General features: G+C 43.3%; 1 protein-coding gene across 14 annotated transcripts in view; it reads left to right on the top strand.

Moving 5' to 3' along the window:
* Positions 1-17574, top strand: part of SMOC1 (SPARC related modular calcium binding 1) — a 158179-nt gene that overhangs the window by 122853 nt on the left and 17752 nt on the right. For all 14 annotated transcript variants that reach the window (XM_072930084.1, XM_072930079.1, XM_072930080.1 and 11 more), the window contains 3 exons: positions 8941-9133; positions 10182-10264; positions 13593-13698. In XM_072930084.1, coding sequence (XP_072786185.1) covers positions 8941-9133; positions 10182-10264; positions 13593-13698 — 382 coding nt within the window. The remainder of the gene's footprint in view (positions 1-8940; positions 9134-10181; positions 10265-13592; positions 13699-17574) is intronic.

Here is a 17574-nt window from a genome sequence, read left to right as displayed (position 1 = left end):
CTGCATTGATTTGCTGAAGTAATTCCTTAGCAGCACAGTCTCCTTGCTGTTTGTAATAGCAGCATTCAGCACAGGCTCATTTGTGCATCTGCACTTCAAACATCCATTTGAATGTATGTTGATGCCTGCAGAAAGGCTGCACATTGACTCACCTTCCCACCTCTCTTGAAATGGTCCTGTCAAATTCACCACATTTCAGAGGTACCACAATTAAGGAGGAGCTGTTTCAAAGTAACTGTCATTACTAGCTCCCAGATAACCTCTGGAAAATGTTTAGACCTAGGCAGGTTTCTCCTGAAATCAAAAGCTCTGGTGGGGCTTATAAGTGACAAGCGAAGAAAAAAAAGGATTCAAAACACAAGTCAGTGTATCCCTATGAGCATCTGCTGCCCACAGAGTTGTCCAAGAAGGCCATGAATATTGCCTAGTTCAGCATAAGGCTGTGAAGGAGAAGAGCTGCATTCCAGAGGTTTGGAAAACCCTGCCCTCCGTGGGAGTATGTGTTGGACATCCATCTCATGACGCTGATGAAGTGGGAGGAGTTTCTCTGTCCCATGGCTGATGTCTGAAACCCGTGTTACATCACTGAACTTCCAAAGCCCGGATATTCTATGCAGAGGCAGCTGACTCTAGGTAAATATCCAAAAGTGGCTGCTAGCTTCCTGTCAGAGGCAATTCCCTCTGCCTCTTTGTAAAATGCGAAGTACTACGGGTAAAAAGTGCTCTGCCACTTTGTGAAAAAGCTCATCACACTATAAAGCTGCCTCTCTTGCCTTCTGTTCCTCACCAGGAGTAGCATTAAATATAATGTTGCTGTAGGTAGGAAGACCAGTCTGAACCACTTTTTACCTGCCTGTGACAGTTTTCAAAGACTTTCTGTTTGGTGTCCTATAATTGCAGAGTAACAATACTGTAAAAATAGTGTGCTTCTAGCTGTAAGAGGTAGGCAAGCTCTCCAATAATTGCTGTACTAGTTGTTCCAAGGACTATTAAAAACAGGTGTGGAAGTGAAAAAAGTTTCCCAATAATGCTAAGGCTCCAGTGGAAACACCTACTTTTTTGTTTTATTGAACAGAATTCCTCAGTGTGGAAAGAGTGCAGTGAAAAAGGAGTATAGGGAAAATGAATGTGTTCAGAGACAGGTGGCTTATGTCAAAGCTAGGTACACCACAAGCTCACAGTGCTTAGAAACTATGTGAAATTGAAAAGAGGCATTAGGGAAGAAGAAACACAGACTGTGTAGCTTTGTCTCAAAATGACAAGGGCAGTGTCTCAGGTTGAAAGATTTTTCTACTGCTGAGGAACCATCCTGATGTCAAGAAGTGAAGAGGCTGCATTTTGATGCCCAACTTTCTCTGCTCAGACTATGGAAGCTGTTGTAATTGTGAAGGTACTGCACAGGTATAGCTGTCATAAAGGATATGGAGGCCAGGTGCATTAGAGGGGATCAGACCCCAAAATCTTAAACCAGATCAAATATCTTCAAGATTTTAGTCTGTGTTTAGCAAAAAGGTTGCCTCAATCACTGAGGATTTGCTAGAGCTTCATAGCCTGTGTGAGGAGAGCAAAAAAGACCTGAAGACATTCACATGGTTTTCTCTTCTTGTTTTAACCCAGGTTCATACCCAAATAATAGCAGCTCTGACACATGTAACCTTTTCCTAATCTGGCAACAGAGATCCCACTGCCTCTTCTAATGAGTGAACAGTTAATCACCAGGGCTTTTTTATATCAAACCTAAATATCCTTTCTCCAAGTAAACTGTCTGCTACTTGACCTACTCATGGGGAAGGAAAAAAATTATCTATGGCTATCTTTTTTTTTTTTTTCTTATAGAACAGCTTTTATGTCTCAGAAGACTGAATGTCATCCCTAGACTAAACAAATTGGATTCTTTTAGCCTTTTCTCATAGATCAAGTTTCGTAGACCTTTGCCTGTTCCCCTTGCTCTCTCACACCCTCTTGCCAGACAGTCCTCCTGCACCTCAAAGTGCAGTGTCCAGTGCTTGTACACATTTAAGGATCACCAGTACATAGTGCCCATTCATTTTGTGAAGTCCCCATCATTACATTCAATGGCTGGATTTACCTGTTTTGATTCTTTTTGTTGATGTTTGCAATGTCAAAACTTTTATTGTGCAGACTTTTTTTGTGGTCTACCTAAGCTGCTGACCATTTTTTCCAAGTCTCACTGTCTCGCCAGTAATTTCCTCCCCATGCACTGGATTTCTCCTTGCTGGTTGTTATGGTTTGTACTTGTAAGTTGTGATTACACTGATTTAAAACCATTTATCAGTGTGACTTTGAATTCTTTCCTGAAGTTGTCTGTAAATTGGATGCTCTGTTCCATTGGCCAGAGTGGTCATTTGATTTGATACAAGTCTCATGATAGCTTTTAAAACAGGGAACTTTTGAGACCTCTTGTCTTGGAGAGCATCTTTTTCTTAACCTGCTGTGTTAGGTAGCTATCTTGTACTAACTGTATGTTGCTTGCATTTTCCTCATTTGGTTACAAGAATGACACAAGATATGCTCTAATGAACCAGAATTTATTCAGAGCTCTAATACATTGTATATGAACATGAAAATATTCTCAGGGTTTTTTTCAGGATGATGTACCACAGCCATAAAAAAAACATTGTTCTTTTTCTGCCATCCTTCAGCTAGTCTGGCTATAGCTCTAGGACTGCGTGACTAACTGCTTGTGAGATGGGATGGTATAAGGAGTCCAAGTCCTGCCTGGAAAGCAGTTTAGTCACAATTACAAGGACAAGTAAGTTTCAACAGACAGGTTTCAAGATGTGCAAGTGTGGATCTTTATTCCAGTGTGAGTTGGGAACCCTCTGGAATACACTCTTTTCTTAGCTGGGTAGGACACAATGCCCACGGGTTCTGAAAAAGGAGCATAAGTTTTGCATCAGGAAGTCCCTCACTGAGTTTGCTCTAATCCGTGAGATGGTGCTTCCTTCAGCCAGTTCTCCTTATTGCTTGCTAGAGGGTAGATATTGAATAGGCTTCTCATCATATAACACTGCTGGGAATGCAATGCAGCCTTATCTCCTAGAGCAGAAGGAAAATGGCAGGGGCAGCATGTGTTCCTGGATAGCTAAAGTTTAATGACCCACTTGGAATAATGCATTTTTGAAAATTATAACCCACCTGTTAAACATTTGCATTGTTCAGCACTGGAACATGTAGTACCATCTGCTTCCTCTGTAACCTATGCCTTGAGAAATGAAATGGAGTGAGAACCAAGGTAAAGCAAAGACTGCTCAGCTGGTACAGTATGGGAACACCTGCAAGGTTTGTTTTTCTTTTTACCTCCAGTTAGCCAGAAAACTCTGGAGGGACCATGATCCCAGACAGAACAGGGTGGAGTGGCTATCAGTACTGATGACTAACAGAGGTGTGGAGAGATTTATGCTATCCCCATGAGCCGTATTTGCTCAGCTGTTATTGTGCTCCCAGTAAACACAGAAGGGGTTGTTTCTCTTCCTCCACCCACAGCCCTGCTCAAGGGACAGGCAATAAGGGCCTATTTACTGCATTGCTTTGCTGCTCCTGCCAGCACTTGTGCATGTGCCTACTTAAGGCTTTTCAAATGCTCTTTCCCCTTCGAGGAGGGAAGGACGCAGGTTTGGGCTGCTGAGGTAACCTGTGCTGAACTTACTTTCTGCCCACAGCTCTTGCAAGCTCCCTGCTGGGATGAGGTACCTGTTCTCCTGGAATGGACCTGGGTCCTGTTCACATTACAGCTTCCTTGAACAATGTAAAAGCATGCTATGGTAAAATAACCAGTTCAAAGCTCTTGTTCTCTGCCACAGCAGTGTAAAGACACATAAGAAATTGACCCTGTCTGAATTAAGCTCCTCTGTGAGACAGGCAAACACTTTTCCTCACTGAAAGGAAAACTGAGGCACAAAGACACTTAGTCCTCATGTTTGGGTTGGCACAGGAAGTCTGTAGGAACTTGGCACTAGATATCTGTGTTGCTCCCCTTTGTTCCACGCTGCACTAATGTCTCACTTAGAGGAAAGTTGGGAGTTGAACAAAAAAAATTTGGGGGAGATGTGCTTGAGGTTTTTTTTTAAATGGTTTTTAGAAATGAGGTCCCTGTTGCAGCACTAACAATGGGGATTGGTCAAGAATTCCTCTTCTAAAAGACCTTTTCCTCTCCTTGTGATGAATGCTTGTTCATTAAAACTAAAGCTTTTTGTGGGAATTCCATGGGAAAAGTTTTGCTAGTCCAGACAGAATTTCTGGTCAAAAGAAATGAGGGAGAGAGAGAGAAAGAGAAGGAAATCTGTCCTGCCTGGTACAGCCTGTAGCTCTGGGGTTAGGCTGTTCACATGGGTTCATTTGGGCTAGGCAGAAGCACAGAGGGAGGTTAGACCCTCTCTTTTGCCTGATTTGGAAGAAAGAATCCTGTCTATTAAGGGTGTAGGAATCTCTCCAAGGTGGTTGGTTTTGGTGCCACAGTCTCCCTCTTCTTTTAATGAGAAAAGATTTGGATACAGAAGACTAAAGTTCAAAAAATAATTTACTGTGGTTGGATGGCAGATGTTCCCTATGTCCCACCATAATCATGCACACCATCTTCACAGCCATGGTGGATGATGCTTGGTGCCTTGGCTCTGGTGGCAATGAGAGTTGTTCCATGTCAGGAGAGCAGCTGGGGAAGCCACTCATCCCCAGTGGCTGCACACAGCCCTGCAAGGTGATCTTGAGAATTGTTAAGCACAAGCCTTTGTCTAGATGCTACTAGACACCCTCTCTTCTCAGCTGTGTGGGGTAAACAAGCACCCCACCTCTTTAATAACCATACAGTTTATTACACAGTCAGACAAGTCCCTTACTTTATCCGTAATTTTTATTTTTATTGTGCGGGCATTAAATGTATGTTTGAATGTGTGTACTTAAGGTACTGGGAATGAGAGACCTTTTAATGAATCTGACCAGGTATTCCTCAGAAGGCCATTCCTAGGGTATAATTGTTGCATAAATATTGTGCAACTGCAGATGTCCATGCCCTGTTTTCCTGCCATAGCTCATGGCTTCAGAGACACTACTTAAAAATATATATTTTAATGAGTGTCAGAAGCACTCAGGAGTAAGCAGGAACAGTTAGCATTTTAGAGCTGAACAGTTGAGGTAAAATGGATATTTCTGCCAGTGATGTTTCTCTTTGACTCTTTATATGTGTTCCCTATTTTTTTTCTGTAATTTAGTTTTTTGTAATCTAGATCTGCTGTCTCACAAAGGTTTCACTCCCCAGCAGCAGCAAGTTGGCAAATGTTACTTGGTTTCTTCGCTGATGGCCAAGTCAAAGCAGAGGTGGCAAAAAAACAGTGGAATGTGACAGTGCCTTTAAAATAAATAATTAAATAGGTATAATATTATTATTTGTTCTAGGAAGACTGTGTCCCATTGACTTGCTGTCTCTTAAATGGTCTTTCTCTAAGAAAAGTTTAGTTTACGTAAAGAAGGAAAACCTTTCCTTCTGTGCCTGCAACTCCCATTAACAGGGAATAGGCTTTTAAGTACCCTGCATGTATAATAAATATATGCTGGTTTCTAAGATGACAGCTTAATTTCATAGCTGGCATTAAGCTTTCTAGCTTTGCCATAGGCTTTCACTATTCTCCATTAACCTGGCCTTGGCAACAACAGCAAAGTTTCCAGTAAGCAGTTTGACTGGAACAGGAGGACTTCAGTGTCCTGGAGCTGGGATAGCATTTGATGATCCCTTTGTTCATGAGACAATCTTTCAGGGTGACACTGCGTGGAGTTCATGCCAAGTCCCAGACTAGGGAAGCTGATGGTGTGGATTTCCCAGCTGATTTTGCTGGCTTTTGAATACCCAGCTGGTAATATTAATGTTTATTTTTTAAGGGAATTAAGTGTTGCTAGAGTGGTAGCCTGGAGGAAAGAGTCCCTTCAGGAACTAGTACTTGTTAATGCATTCTGCTTAGTAGACAGATGTCACTGAAGGAAATTTCCACAAGGCTGTTGTCAGAGTCAATGTGTTTGCTATTCTGATCTCCTCCAGCTCAGGGAAGGAATGGTGGATCTGGAAGGGGTTCAGAGGAGAACTGTGCCACATGGGATTCTTCAGGATGTACATGAGACGAAGTAGAAATCTGTAAAGCAGGGAGGAACTTCCATAGCAGCTACTTCTAGATGTAGATTAGAACTGAGTAAAGTATGAGCTCCCTGACGCTTCAGCTGTACCGCTGTCATTGCTAATGATGGGCTACTCAATGCTGGTGACAGAGTCTGCATCATTGCATCTATCTGATATCAACTCAACAAAGCCTCTAAGATTTGTTTCACTCAGCCTTTAAACAGCCTTCAAACAGAAACAACTGCCAGTTAGTTTTGTATTCTGGTAATAAATGTGACTGTTCAGTCCCACAAATTTCTGTTAATGTGCAGAGAATTTTTTCCATTTTTTATGCCATAGCACAAATGTGTAAATATGTGTATTTATTCAGTGCAATTTACATACCTAACTGCAAATATATGTAAAATAACATACTAATTCATTAAATAAATTTATTTTTTTCTCTTGATTTCAATAAAAGTTAAAACAAAGAAATAATTTCTTTGTTCTAACTCATGCTTTACTTTTTTCAGAGTAATTTTACTGAGAGTTTTGCAAGACTCAAAGGACTTGAGAAATCTTGGTTTGACTCTGTGCAGTCAGGAAGCTTTTGGGATTTAGATAGAAAAATTCCTGGAATGTAGTTCTCTTTAGCAGAAGTTTTTCTTCCTTTTGCTTGTAATATAATGATGATAGAGAATTTTGCCCCTGCTTTTTTGCTTTCCCCAAGCTGCCTGAGTGATTTGCCTCACCTGATGGCCAAGAGGTGAATTGCTGTCAGCAGACTGTGGGTAAGTGGGGCCCTTTGATGTCAGTGGTTTGTTGGGGAGCTGGCAGCCCTCTGGCTCAGTGACTTCTCTGACCACGTTCATCTTGGGAACAATCTTCTTTTTCTTTATTAGTTTTTTCTTCAGATGTGAAATCTGTCAGCAAAGTGAAGTCAGCTTAAATATCAGCTGAGGCTTGAGTTCCCTTTCAGTTTTTGTTGACTTTATTCCCTCCTGCTCCTTCCTGGTCAAGTTTCTCTCTGCTTGAGTCAGATTTACCAACAGTTAATTCTGTGTTTCTGGTATGGGTTTGTATGTGGCAAAGTTCAGGTGCCCTTCATATTCCTGGCCTTGACAGTGATCTGAAATGCTGAGGAGACTCTTTTTGGGGTCTCTGAGACTCTTTCAGCTGCTACAGTTCAATTAGAAACCAGTAAAAATGCTTCTGGTACTCAGGCATGCTGTACTCGGGTGATGCTGTGCAGAGCTGCTGGAGTTTCTTGTTGTATGTGCTGTTACCAAGCTGTAAATTGGCACCCCTTCTGTTCCCCAAATATGGAACAAAACTTACTCTCTCTACAGCATAATTTATCACCAAAATACAAGGTATAACTAATGGTATACCAACGGGCAGGCAAATACATGGAACTTGAGCACGTCTTAGTTGTGTGCTGAGCCAGTCATAGGAGCAGGATGCTGAGGTTATGCCCTGTCTGCTGGCTGATGATACAAACATCTACAGATTTGGAATGAACTTATGGTGTCATTGCTGGTCAGTGAAAGAATTGTGTGTATTGAAGGCTTGAGGTGGCTCTTGGCTGTGCAAGGAATTACAGGTCTTACGGCCTATTTATAAAAATAAAATTAAAACCACAGTAAACTGCAGGGGAGAGGGACACTAGAGAAAAAGAGGACAGCTTTTTCCCTGCTTCTGTTTTTCATCACTCTCCTAAGGATAAAAGTTAGGAGTTAGATTGTTGTCTTTTGTTACCCTAGACTTAGATGTGTTTTCAGCTGTCTGATTGCTTTCTTTTCCTCACTGTGATACTTTCAGTAATTTACAAAATTGAAATATTTTTTTCTGCAAAAGGCCAGAGTACCTGGAGAGTTATAATTGAGAATTGCTGGCTGTTGAGCCAAGTAAGTCCTATCATTGTGCTTCTCTTTGCTTCTCTTCCCCCTTAGATGGCTGGTCCATGTGAGAGGCTGCAGCCTGGCTCTGTCCATGCACCCTACACTCCTTTGAGGGCTCTGTGTGCCAGGCTGGCTGCAGAACCCAGAAGCCACTTCTGGGCTTCTTCCTGTTCTTTGGTGTATGCCACTACTGTTCTCTTTGACAAAACCTTTGGAAATGGCCTCTCCTGTGTAATAGTTTCTTAAGGGACAGGGCCTTACCATGTGCTCAGTAGAAAGCAGTGTTGAGTGACTTTTGTTTTCCAGGTGAGGACAACAGTGGAGAGTGCTGGAGAGGTGATGGCAGTGAGGGTTGAGTGGGATATCGCATTCTGTTCCTTGCTGAGGTGTGTGCAGATGGTGTCTGCACTGGATAAAGCTGTGTTAAAACATAACCTGCTCCTCTTGGGATTATGTTGGAGAGGTGGTATTGAGAGGAAGGAGTGTTTTGCAGTCTGGAGAAAGAGACAGAGGGGCAGGGCAGGGTGTTTGTGTCCTTTGTTTAACTGGAAAATACAAGTCACAGTTTAGGATCACTCAGCTTGCAAAAACAATCTGGGAAATGCTTACCTCGTGGCTGAATTAATAATGAATTATTTTAACCTGACGGTTCGTTTCCAAAAACCAAGTGATCAAGAAGAGTTTCTGGCATCCTGAGCATCTGACAGTCAATGTCTTTAATCCATAATCTTGTTGTGTCACAGCTAAATGTAGGAGAAACTTCTCAACCCAGAAGTCCTTCAGTCCCTGAGGTTGTAGACAGACTGATGTTTGATGAGAAGGAGACAGACACAAAGGGCTCCTGATGTGAAGGATACCCATATCCCACTGACCTGAGGAAAGTGATCTTGATTTGTTTCTTTTTCCACCCCCTCCAACCTCCCTTCTGTCTTCCAGAAAAAGTTCACTCCTGTGACCAGGAGAGGCAGAGTGCCTTGGAGGAGGCCAGGCAGAACCCCCGGGAAGGTATCGTCATCCCCGAGTGCGCTCCTGGAGGGCTTTACAAACCAGTGCAATGCCACCAGTCAACTGGGTACTGCTGGTGTGTCCTGGTGGACACGGGACGTCCCCTGCCTGGTACTTCCACACGGTAAGAGCTATAGGCAGGCCTGGGAAGGTGCCTGGCTGGAGAAGATGAGATATAAAAAATAGTACTGCAATATGAGAGCAGTTCCTCACTCTAGAGCAGTCAGCTCTACACTGCTTTCCCTAGAGCAAGCAATGCTGTATGTGACGTTCCCCGTTGAGTGTTACTATGCAGCTCCCTCTCTATAGGAGCTGGTGGACATTAACTACTGTCGTACTTTTCTCTGTGTTAAGTATTCATGCAAAGCAGCCTTTTTTTCTTCTGGCTTGCTTTTGTGAGGTAGAAGGAATGGGGGCTTTGCTTAAGAGTATAGATTATGGGCATGAGCAGTGAAAAGACAAGAGTCTTTGTTGCATTATCATCTGCTTTATGTTTCCATGTTGCAGCCACTTGAATCTTCACCAGTAGGGAATTAGAATGCTTATTGTGCATGGGTAGCTTTTAAACCAGAGACAGATTGTTTTTTTCAGTCACTCTCTATCTTGGAACTACCTGAGGAATCTTTTCTCGCTTGGAGTTTGGAAACAGATTATGGGTCTGGCAAATTGTAAAAACAGGCCACTAAGAGCTGGGACTTAAACTTGGCTAGATACAGTGATTCTGCAAAGCATGGACAGCTTTGAAAATAAGTCTCAGCCTATGCCCACAAGAATTGGAAGAGGACCCTGTGCTGTTTGTGGGTTTCAGTTGATAGCTGGTACTGGACTTAAGTATGTTCTTCCTTCTCTTTCCACTTCTGCTGCTGTTGCTGACTGTCCATAAACAGTCAGATGCTTGAGAGTAGTGTTTGTTCTGAAGGTTTATTGGTTTTCCCTGCAGTAAAGCAGACAAGGCACAAGCCATTAACCCTGAGATTAGCTTAGCTGGTCAAAGCATAGTGCTAATAATGGCCTGACTGTGGATTTGATCCGCATATGGGCCACTCACTTAAGAGTTGGACTTGATGATCCTTGCTGGTCCCTTCCAGCTCAGAATAGTCTGTGATTAGTGACTCTGTGATGACACTAAAGTTATGCTACATAGTTTAGCTTCTGCTATTCTCCTTTTTCAGGTATGAGACCCCAGTTTGTGAAAGCGATGCCAGATCGAAGAGCACAGAGATTGATGATCCCTTCAAGGACAGAGAACTTCCAGGTTAGAGGAACAAGATCCTGTCTCTGCCTTCTTACCTTGTCTCACCTTGGGACTCTTAAGAGGCCAAGAATATTGTTGAGGAGATAGGGGATTTTCCTCACAGTGCATGCTTTACCATGGGGTTTATTCTGTGTTTTTTTTAAGATCACCTCCAGTTTCAGCAGTGAACTGGAAAAGGCTGGGTGTGTCCTGGGTGTGTTTATTGCCTCTGCCCTTTGAAAGCATTTCTGGGATTAGAATTTTCTGGAGAGAAACCAGGATGCCTGGAGATACCCTGGGGGAAGAATGGGCTCAACATTGAATGTTCCTTAAAACCTGACCAGGACAAGATCCTTTCTGTTTAGCGGGGCTTTCAGCAGCTTGATGCTCCCTGAGTCACAAAAGAGGACACAACTGCCAATTGTCAGTGAACTGATTTGCTCCCTTACACTGACTGCATGGATCAGGTAGGACCTCACGGTGCACTGAGGTCCCTTACCTAAGGAGTCCTCACTTAGCTGGACTTTATTCCTCATTTTCTGCCTGGGTTAGATCTGCCTATTTGTTGTTGTCCTGCTGGCTCCTGACTTCAGAACCCACACCTTTCTGCTTAGAAACTCTGCCTTTAGCAGGGCTCTCTTTATGCAGCTCCTCATTCTCACGAGTCATGTAAAAATTTCCTATTGCCTCCCTTTCACATTCAAAGGATATCAACCAATTGGTTCAAATATTATGTTGTGGGTAGGGGGAGGGAAGCCAGATAAATTGATTACATTAGGTCTCATTTCCTTAGGAAATCATGCTAAAATAGAATAACCCTTGATTCCCCATCCCTCACTCCAATTGCTTTACCACCTATCCTTGCACTTCTTCTCTGCCTCTTCAGAAATCCTCTGCAAAAATCCTTTGCAGTTTGGCTTTTTCTTTGAGACTATTTCTGATCTCAAGAAGATAGACTGGTTTTGTTTCTCTTCTCCTTTCCCTTCTCCACTGAAGCCAGACAAGGGGACAGGAACTGCTTGATGCAGAAGAGGACACAGGATGCTCTGTAGCTTAGCAGTCTGGTCCCAGTATCAAACTCCAGGAGAGCTGCCCTCTCAACTCAAGCCAGTTTTCTGTGCCTGTGTAAACTTCAAGCTCTGTTTGGCTGCACTTGTTGGTATGATTGTTGCCCAGAGAAGTTTTGAATGCCCCATCCCTGGAAGTGCTCAAGGCCAGGTTGGATGGGATCCTGAGCAACCTGATCTAGTGAATGGCATCCCTACCCCTAGCAGGAGAGTTGAAACTAGATGATCTTTAAGGTCCCTTTTAACCCTAGCCACATTCTGATTCTGTGATTCCTATCACTGAAAATACTCCTGTCTATGGAGAGATGGGGAGACAGAGGATCTGATGCTGGTTTGTCTGCCTGAGAAACACTGTGCTGCATGACCTTCTTACTCAGTCTTGAGGTTTGTTTGATTAGCTGCTCTTGTATGCAAAAATTTACTGATGAGCCAGAACTGCAGGGGGTGAGCAAGAATGTTTCTTTTTATTTTTTTTTCCTGCTCTCATTTTTTAGCAGAACTGAATGTCAAGAAAAATTCCTGCTTTAATTTGAGACTGATTGCATAATTTGCACTCAGTTCTCTCAGGGGGACCCCTTCCATTATTCCTCTTGTAGAGGTTTGCCTATTCTTTAGACTCTCAGTGCTGCAGGCTGTGCTCTTCTTGGCCTGTATGAAGAGACCCTGCAGAGGCCCAGGTGGGAAAGACATAAGTTCAGATCCTTGCACACCTACACATACTCTCGTCACAACCTGTCATGACTGTGGCCAAATGTAAAAAAGAAAGAAGGAAGGAAAATGTTGCTTATACATAGCAAATGGCAAACTGCTAATTCCTGCAGATGGTGAGATGCTGGGAGCCCAGGGAGATGACTTCTAGCAAATACTTTTTCAGCGTTTTCATTGCCTCAACAAAAAGCTCCTTTAAGTGAGTGGTCTACTCTGGCTGCAATAGCAGCTTACTCATTACAATGCTGACATTTTCTGGACCATATGCCAAATGACTGCTGAGGGGTGTGCATGTGTGCAGTGTACATAATACTGAGACAGGCTGGGGACTGTTGGTTAGCTATTGCAGAGGACAGAGCCTGTAATACCACAAAGGAGGGACTTTTGTCAGATCAGTTTGCAAGCTGCTTTCAGCTGTCAAGGGATTACAGTAAGTTTCCGGTGCTCTGTTTGTGGTACATGTTCTTCTTTGCTTGTTCAAGAAAAGCAGAAAGTGTTGACATTGCTCTGTGCTGCTGTGGGGGGCTGTTTGCTGACATCTGCTGCCCTAATCAGCTGAATAATTGGTAGTGCATGGTGGTTTGGGGAAAGAGGTGAGGGATGTAGTGATGGCTTCTCTGTCACATCAAGAGAAGACAATTGGACGGCAGGTGATGGGTTTTGGGCAACAGTTTTGATGATAATGTGTTGAAGTTAAGCACGCCTGTTCTTGGTTCCTTGTTCCTTGTTCCTTAGCTTGCTCCAGGCTGGAACAGTTATCACAGTGTTCATGGGGTAGTAAATTAAGCTTACTTTAAGCAGCAAGGGAACAGCATAGATTGCCTTTTAAAGGTGAGGAGGTGGAGAGTTTAATTGTAACAGGCTGGCACTGTTTAGGATAGAAGGCTGTCAGTATGTGGTTGTGATGGTGGAGAACTAGACAGCCTCAGCACTAAGTAATGGAAATGGTTATCACGCTCATCTTCAACCCACTTTGTCCTGCTTAAGCCAGCAGTGACTGGAGGTGACTACCACATACCAACTCAGTTTGACGTATTTCCTATGTAGAGCGATCATGCGAAGAATGAGTTATTGTGGTAGGCGCTGGCAGGCAATGCTTTCTGTGCCTGAAGAGGAGAGTGCAAGCAGCAGACCTTGCCTTGTGTTCTGGGACACTTTAATCTGTCAGTTAGGGCCTCAGAACAGCCACATTTGCCTCAGAAGATGATCCAGGAGGTAATGAATTGTTTTGTAAACTTTTCTGCAAGTGTCACCATGGGAACTCCCGTCTGCCAGGCATTTCCAGCGCATCCCTGCGGTTTTGCTGGTAGAGAGCTGGGTGAGACCATAAAGCTAACCACACAGTCCTCCTGCCAGATATTGTTGATGACCCTGCATGTGCCTGGACAAAAGCTGCAGGACAATTTGCCACACAGAAAAACCTACTGAGAGATTCTTTTGCCTTTCCTTAGGGACTGTGTTGATGGTTGTTGCTGTCTTAAAAACAAAGGAGGTTCTGACTGATCCTTGCTGAACTGGGGTAGGAGACTAAGCCTGTGTGTTCTTGCATTAAACCTTCTATTTTCTTTCTGCAGGCTGCCCAGAAGGGAAGAAAGTTGAATTTATTACCAGCTTACTTGATGCTCTGACTACGGACATGGTACAGGCTATTAACTCAGCAGCACCTACTGGGGGTGGGAGGTGAGTCCAGAAAGCATGGCTGAATGCCACCCAGGTGGCTGCAGAGGTTGGCGTGCCCCTGAAATGGGGGCAGGTGGGAAAGGTATTGCTCTGACTGATTTGGGTTCCTCTGGGTTGCTGGGGGAGGATCTGAGGCTGCTTTGTCCTGTCATCCTAGCGCTGCTTGCCTCCTCCTGCCCCTCCTCCCTGGCAGCTGCTCCACCATAAAGGTTAGTATAGCCCATTTGAAGTGTGAAATGAGAGCACAGTGGGAGGAAGTGGCTTGTTCTTTTGTCCCTTGGTGCCTGAAAAGACCTAATAAAATGCAAATGGATTGAAGGAGACCGTGTGGCCTAGTGGCTACCACAGCAAGTGAAGAATGTGAACCAAATTCTTGGCAGGAGCAGTGCTGTGGCTTTGCTGTGAGGCTGCAGCCAGCCTGCCAATGAGGAGCTGTTTTTCATGGCCCTCCCCTCTGACCAGCTGCATGTCCACCCCTTTTGGAAGGAGCAGCAGGTCAGGCCTGTTGCAGGAGGTGGGCAGAAGTCTGTGTTCCTGGGGAACTGGACGAAAGTTGAGGCTGTGTCTCCCCCTCCTGCTTGATAACAGCAGATCCCTGCAGTGCTGCCTCAGGACAGACCATTGCAAACGAGCCATGATGGATTTAAAAAGTGCTACACTGCCTCCAGCTAGGCAAGGCTTCCGTGGCTCTGGATTTGCCTGACTATAAAAGGAGTCAGTGCTGGGGCAGCTTGCAGGGGTGGCACAATGACTGATGTGCCAGGGGTCTGGAGGTGGAAGTGCCTCTATGGGCATAGTTACTTCTATGGGTATTCCTCCAATGTGTTGACAGTAATGTTGATCCCGTGCTTTCCTCTTTCATAATGGAGAAGGAATCAGTGCCATCTTTTAGCTCTTCAAGACTGTTCAAGGTCCTGGGTGGCATGGCTGTGTCCCTTGGCTTCAGTATGGACTACTAGTGAATTCATATGGTTTTAACTTCACATTTAGACCTTACAAATCAGGCCAGTGACTTGTATGTGTGCCTGCATGCTGAATGTTCTGAATGTGCTATATGCCTAGCATGTCTGTATTCATATAAACAGGATGAAAAATTCCCCAGGGATGGGAAATACATCGTTCTCTCCCAGACTTAAGCATTCCAATGTCAATTCTGTCTAATTTGCATGGTTCAAATGCAGCGGGTAGGGGTGGTGGGAAGCCCTGGAGAGTATTTGATATTTATTTGGCATCTTTGGCACTGGGACTGAAACACAGCCAATGTAATCTTCACTCTTAAAATAAAGCTTAATATAAACCAATGTTGTAGAGACCAGAGATGTATGCCCCCACTGCGCTTCTATAAATCAGCAAGCTTGCTTCCTAATGTTCCCCAAGCTTTGTGTATTTCTCAGCTTTCAATAGAGGCCTTTCTGGTGGAATTTTTCACTGCCCAGCTCTTCTCACAGTCATCACATTGATTTATTTTCCACTCCAATGTCAGCAGCCCAGTTGTGAGGGGAAAATTAAATCTTTTAGCAGGCTGTCCTTGGTAAGGCAAAAGACTGCTACCACCCAAATACTCTGCCTGCCCACAGCCATGATTAAATTCAGATAACTGCTCTGGTTTAATTTTCCATGTGCCTCAGCTAGACTAAGCATGTACCTCAAAGAACATGTGTCAAGCTCTTCCAACCCAACAGGCCACGATGGGACCATTTTTATTTTTTAGAAAAGTAATTTCAGGGAATTTTTTATATTTATATAAAAATTTTATCAGTACATATTTTATATGGGTTTGTGGAGTTTGGAAGCTGTCTCTGTGCAGTGAGTTCTGCTTTCCAAGAGTCCCAAGGTGAGGAATATCCTGAGTTCTCTCTTCAGGAATTTGCTTCTAATGGTGTGAACAGGTGTATTCTTTGCTGGGTAAAAAATGGCTGGACCCAGAGAGTGGCTAGTGACCAGTCACAAGTGGTGTTCCCCTGTATTGGAGCCAGCCCTGTTTAATATCATCTTCAACAGTCTGGACAAGGGGATTGAGTGCCCCTTATCCCACCATGGTGTGTGGGAGTGTTGACCTGCAGAAGGGCGACAGGGATCTGGACAGGCTGGATGGATGGGCCAAGGCCATTGTAAGAGGTTCAGCAAAGGCAAGTGCCAGGTCCTGCACTTGGGTCACAACAGCCCCATGCAGTGCTACAGGCTGGGGCCTGAGGGACTGGAAAGCTGCCTGGCAGGAAAGGACCTGAGAGAGCTGGTCTGCAGCAGCTGAACATGAGCCAGAGTGTGCTCAGGTGGCCAGTACATACAGGCACACAGTATGCATCTTGAGTATCAATATTCAAATAAAGGACCAAAGGAAGAGAAGAGCCTTTCCAAAGTGTCCAGGACTAAAAAAAGCTTAACAGTGAGTCTTAAGGAGCTCAAACTTCATTAGGGTATTGAAAGAAAAAAAAAAAGGTTGGAAGTTAATTTTGTAAAATCTGAGTATCTACAGGGACAAAGGCTCTGCAGGCTCTTTAAGTCTAGCAGGGAAGAACATGATTAACTGAATATAAACAAACTTGTGATCAAAATTTCTTTAAAGTGAGGGCAGTTCTAAGCCAGAGTGAAGTCATGAGGGACATGACTGATTCCACCTCTCTAAGGCTTTCATCTTAGGCCTGATGTATTTCAGAAGGACTTGCTTTAGTCAAACCTGAGTTATGGTCCCAAGAATAATTTGATTCACATTCTGTGAATATGATATACAGGAAATCAGATTAGATTATCCTGCTGCCTTTAGTCTGAATCTGGATATGTGAGTGAAAACTTCTGTGTTTGCTGTCTTTGCAATTAATACCCATGTTAGCTTTTTTTTTTTTTTTTTTGGAGGGAGGGGTGATGAGGGAGAAATGTGGGCAGAAATTAGAGATTGGTATTTGAAATACTACATAGAGCTGTGTTAAATTGCCCCCAAAAACAATGTAGTAGCAGCAATGTGAGGCAGTAGCTTGGATTCTTGGCAGGCCATGTAAGCAAAACCTGATAAGACTTTTTTTTTAAACTGGGCATGCTTAAAACAACCTTGTAATCCCTTATAGGTCTTGTCTTGTTTAAGGAAGTTCAAAGCTATTGACTTTAATTGAGTTACTCTTGCTTTACAATAATGTAAATAGTGTAAATGAGATGAAAACTTCCCTTCTTCATGGCCCTGGTTTATATTACAGCATAATAGCCAAATAGATTTCATTTATAGTTTTGCAAAAGGAAATCTCTGGTAAAATTCATTCTTAATTTTAAGTTTATGTTATAACTCCAAGACACATCTTGTTACTGTATGTTTTCAAAGTAATTAAGGGAGCACTTGTAGGGAATTGGCTTATTAGCCAGTATTTGGTATCCTTACTGAAAAAAAATTATTACTGAAACTATTCACAAGTGAGTACTATATAACATAGTACTCACATGTAACAGCACTTAAAAATTAGACTTAGCTTTGGTACATTTAGTCTCTTGTCTAATTCTGATACAGTCGTATTACACAGGGCCCAAACTAAACTAGATCATAGGGAATCCCAGCCTGGGTTTCTGTTATCTGAGAAATTCTCTTTGGTCCCTGTCAATTCAGAAATGAGTTTAAGTTGCCAAAATGTGTGCATTATAGCTTGCTACATTATCAGCAAAAATATTGCTACCCTGTGGAATTTGAGGTAAATGGGCAGCTTAAAACAGCTATCCTTATCATGTAAAACAGCAGTTATCAGTCCCTTAATTTAAAGTTGCCACTTATTCCCCATGTAATAGTCCCAAAAAATACTCCAGAAGATGGCCCTGAGGTTCCATTTCATGCTCTAGTTGAGCAGTTTGAAGCAGGCAAGCAGAGCTCAGCACATCTCCAGGGTGTTCTGAAGCCAA

This window comes from Taeniopygia guttata, chromosome 5 (genome assembly GCF_048771995.1).
Source record: "Taeniopygia guttata chromosome 5, bTaeGut7.mat, whole genome shotgun sequence".
NCBI lineage: Eukaryota > Metazoa > Chordata > Aves > Passeriformes > Estrildidae > Taeniopygia > Taeniopygia guttata.
The sequence above is the reverse complement of the archived record's forward strand: the minus strand, read 5'-3'. Positions and strand labels throughout refer to the sequence as shown.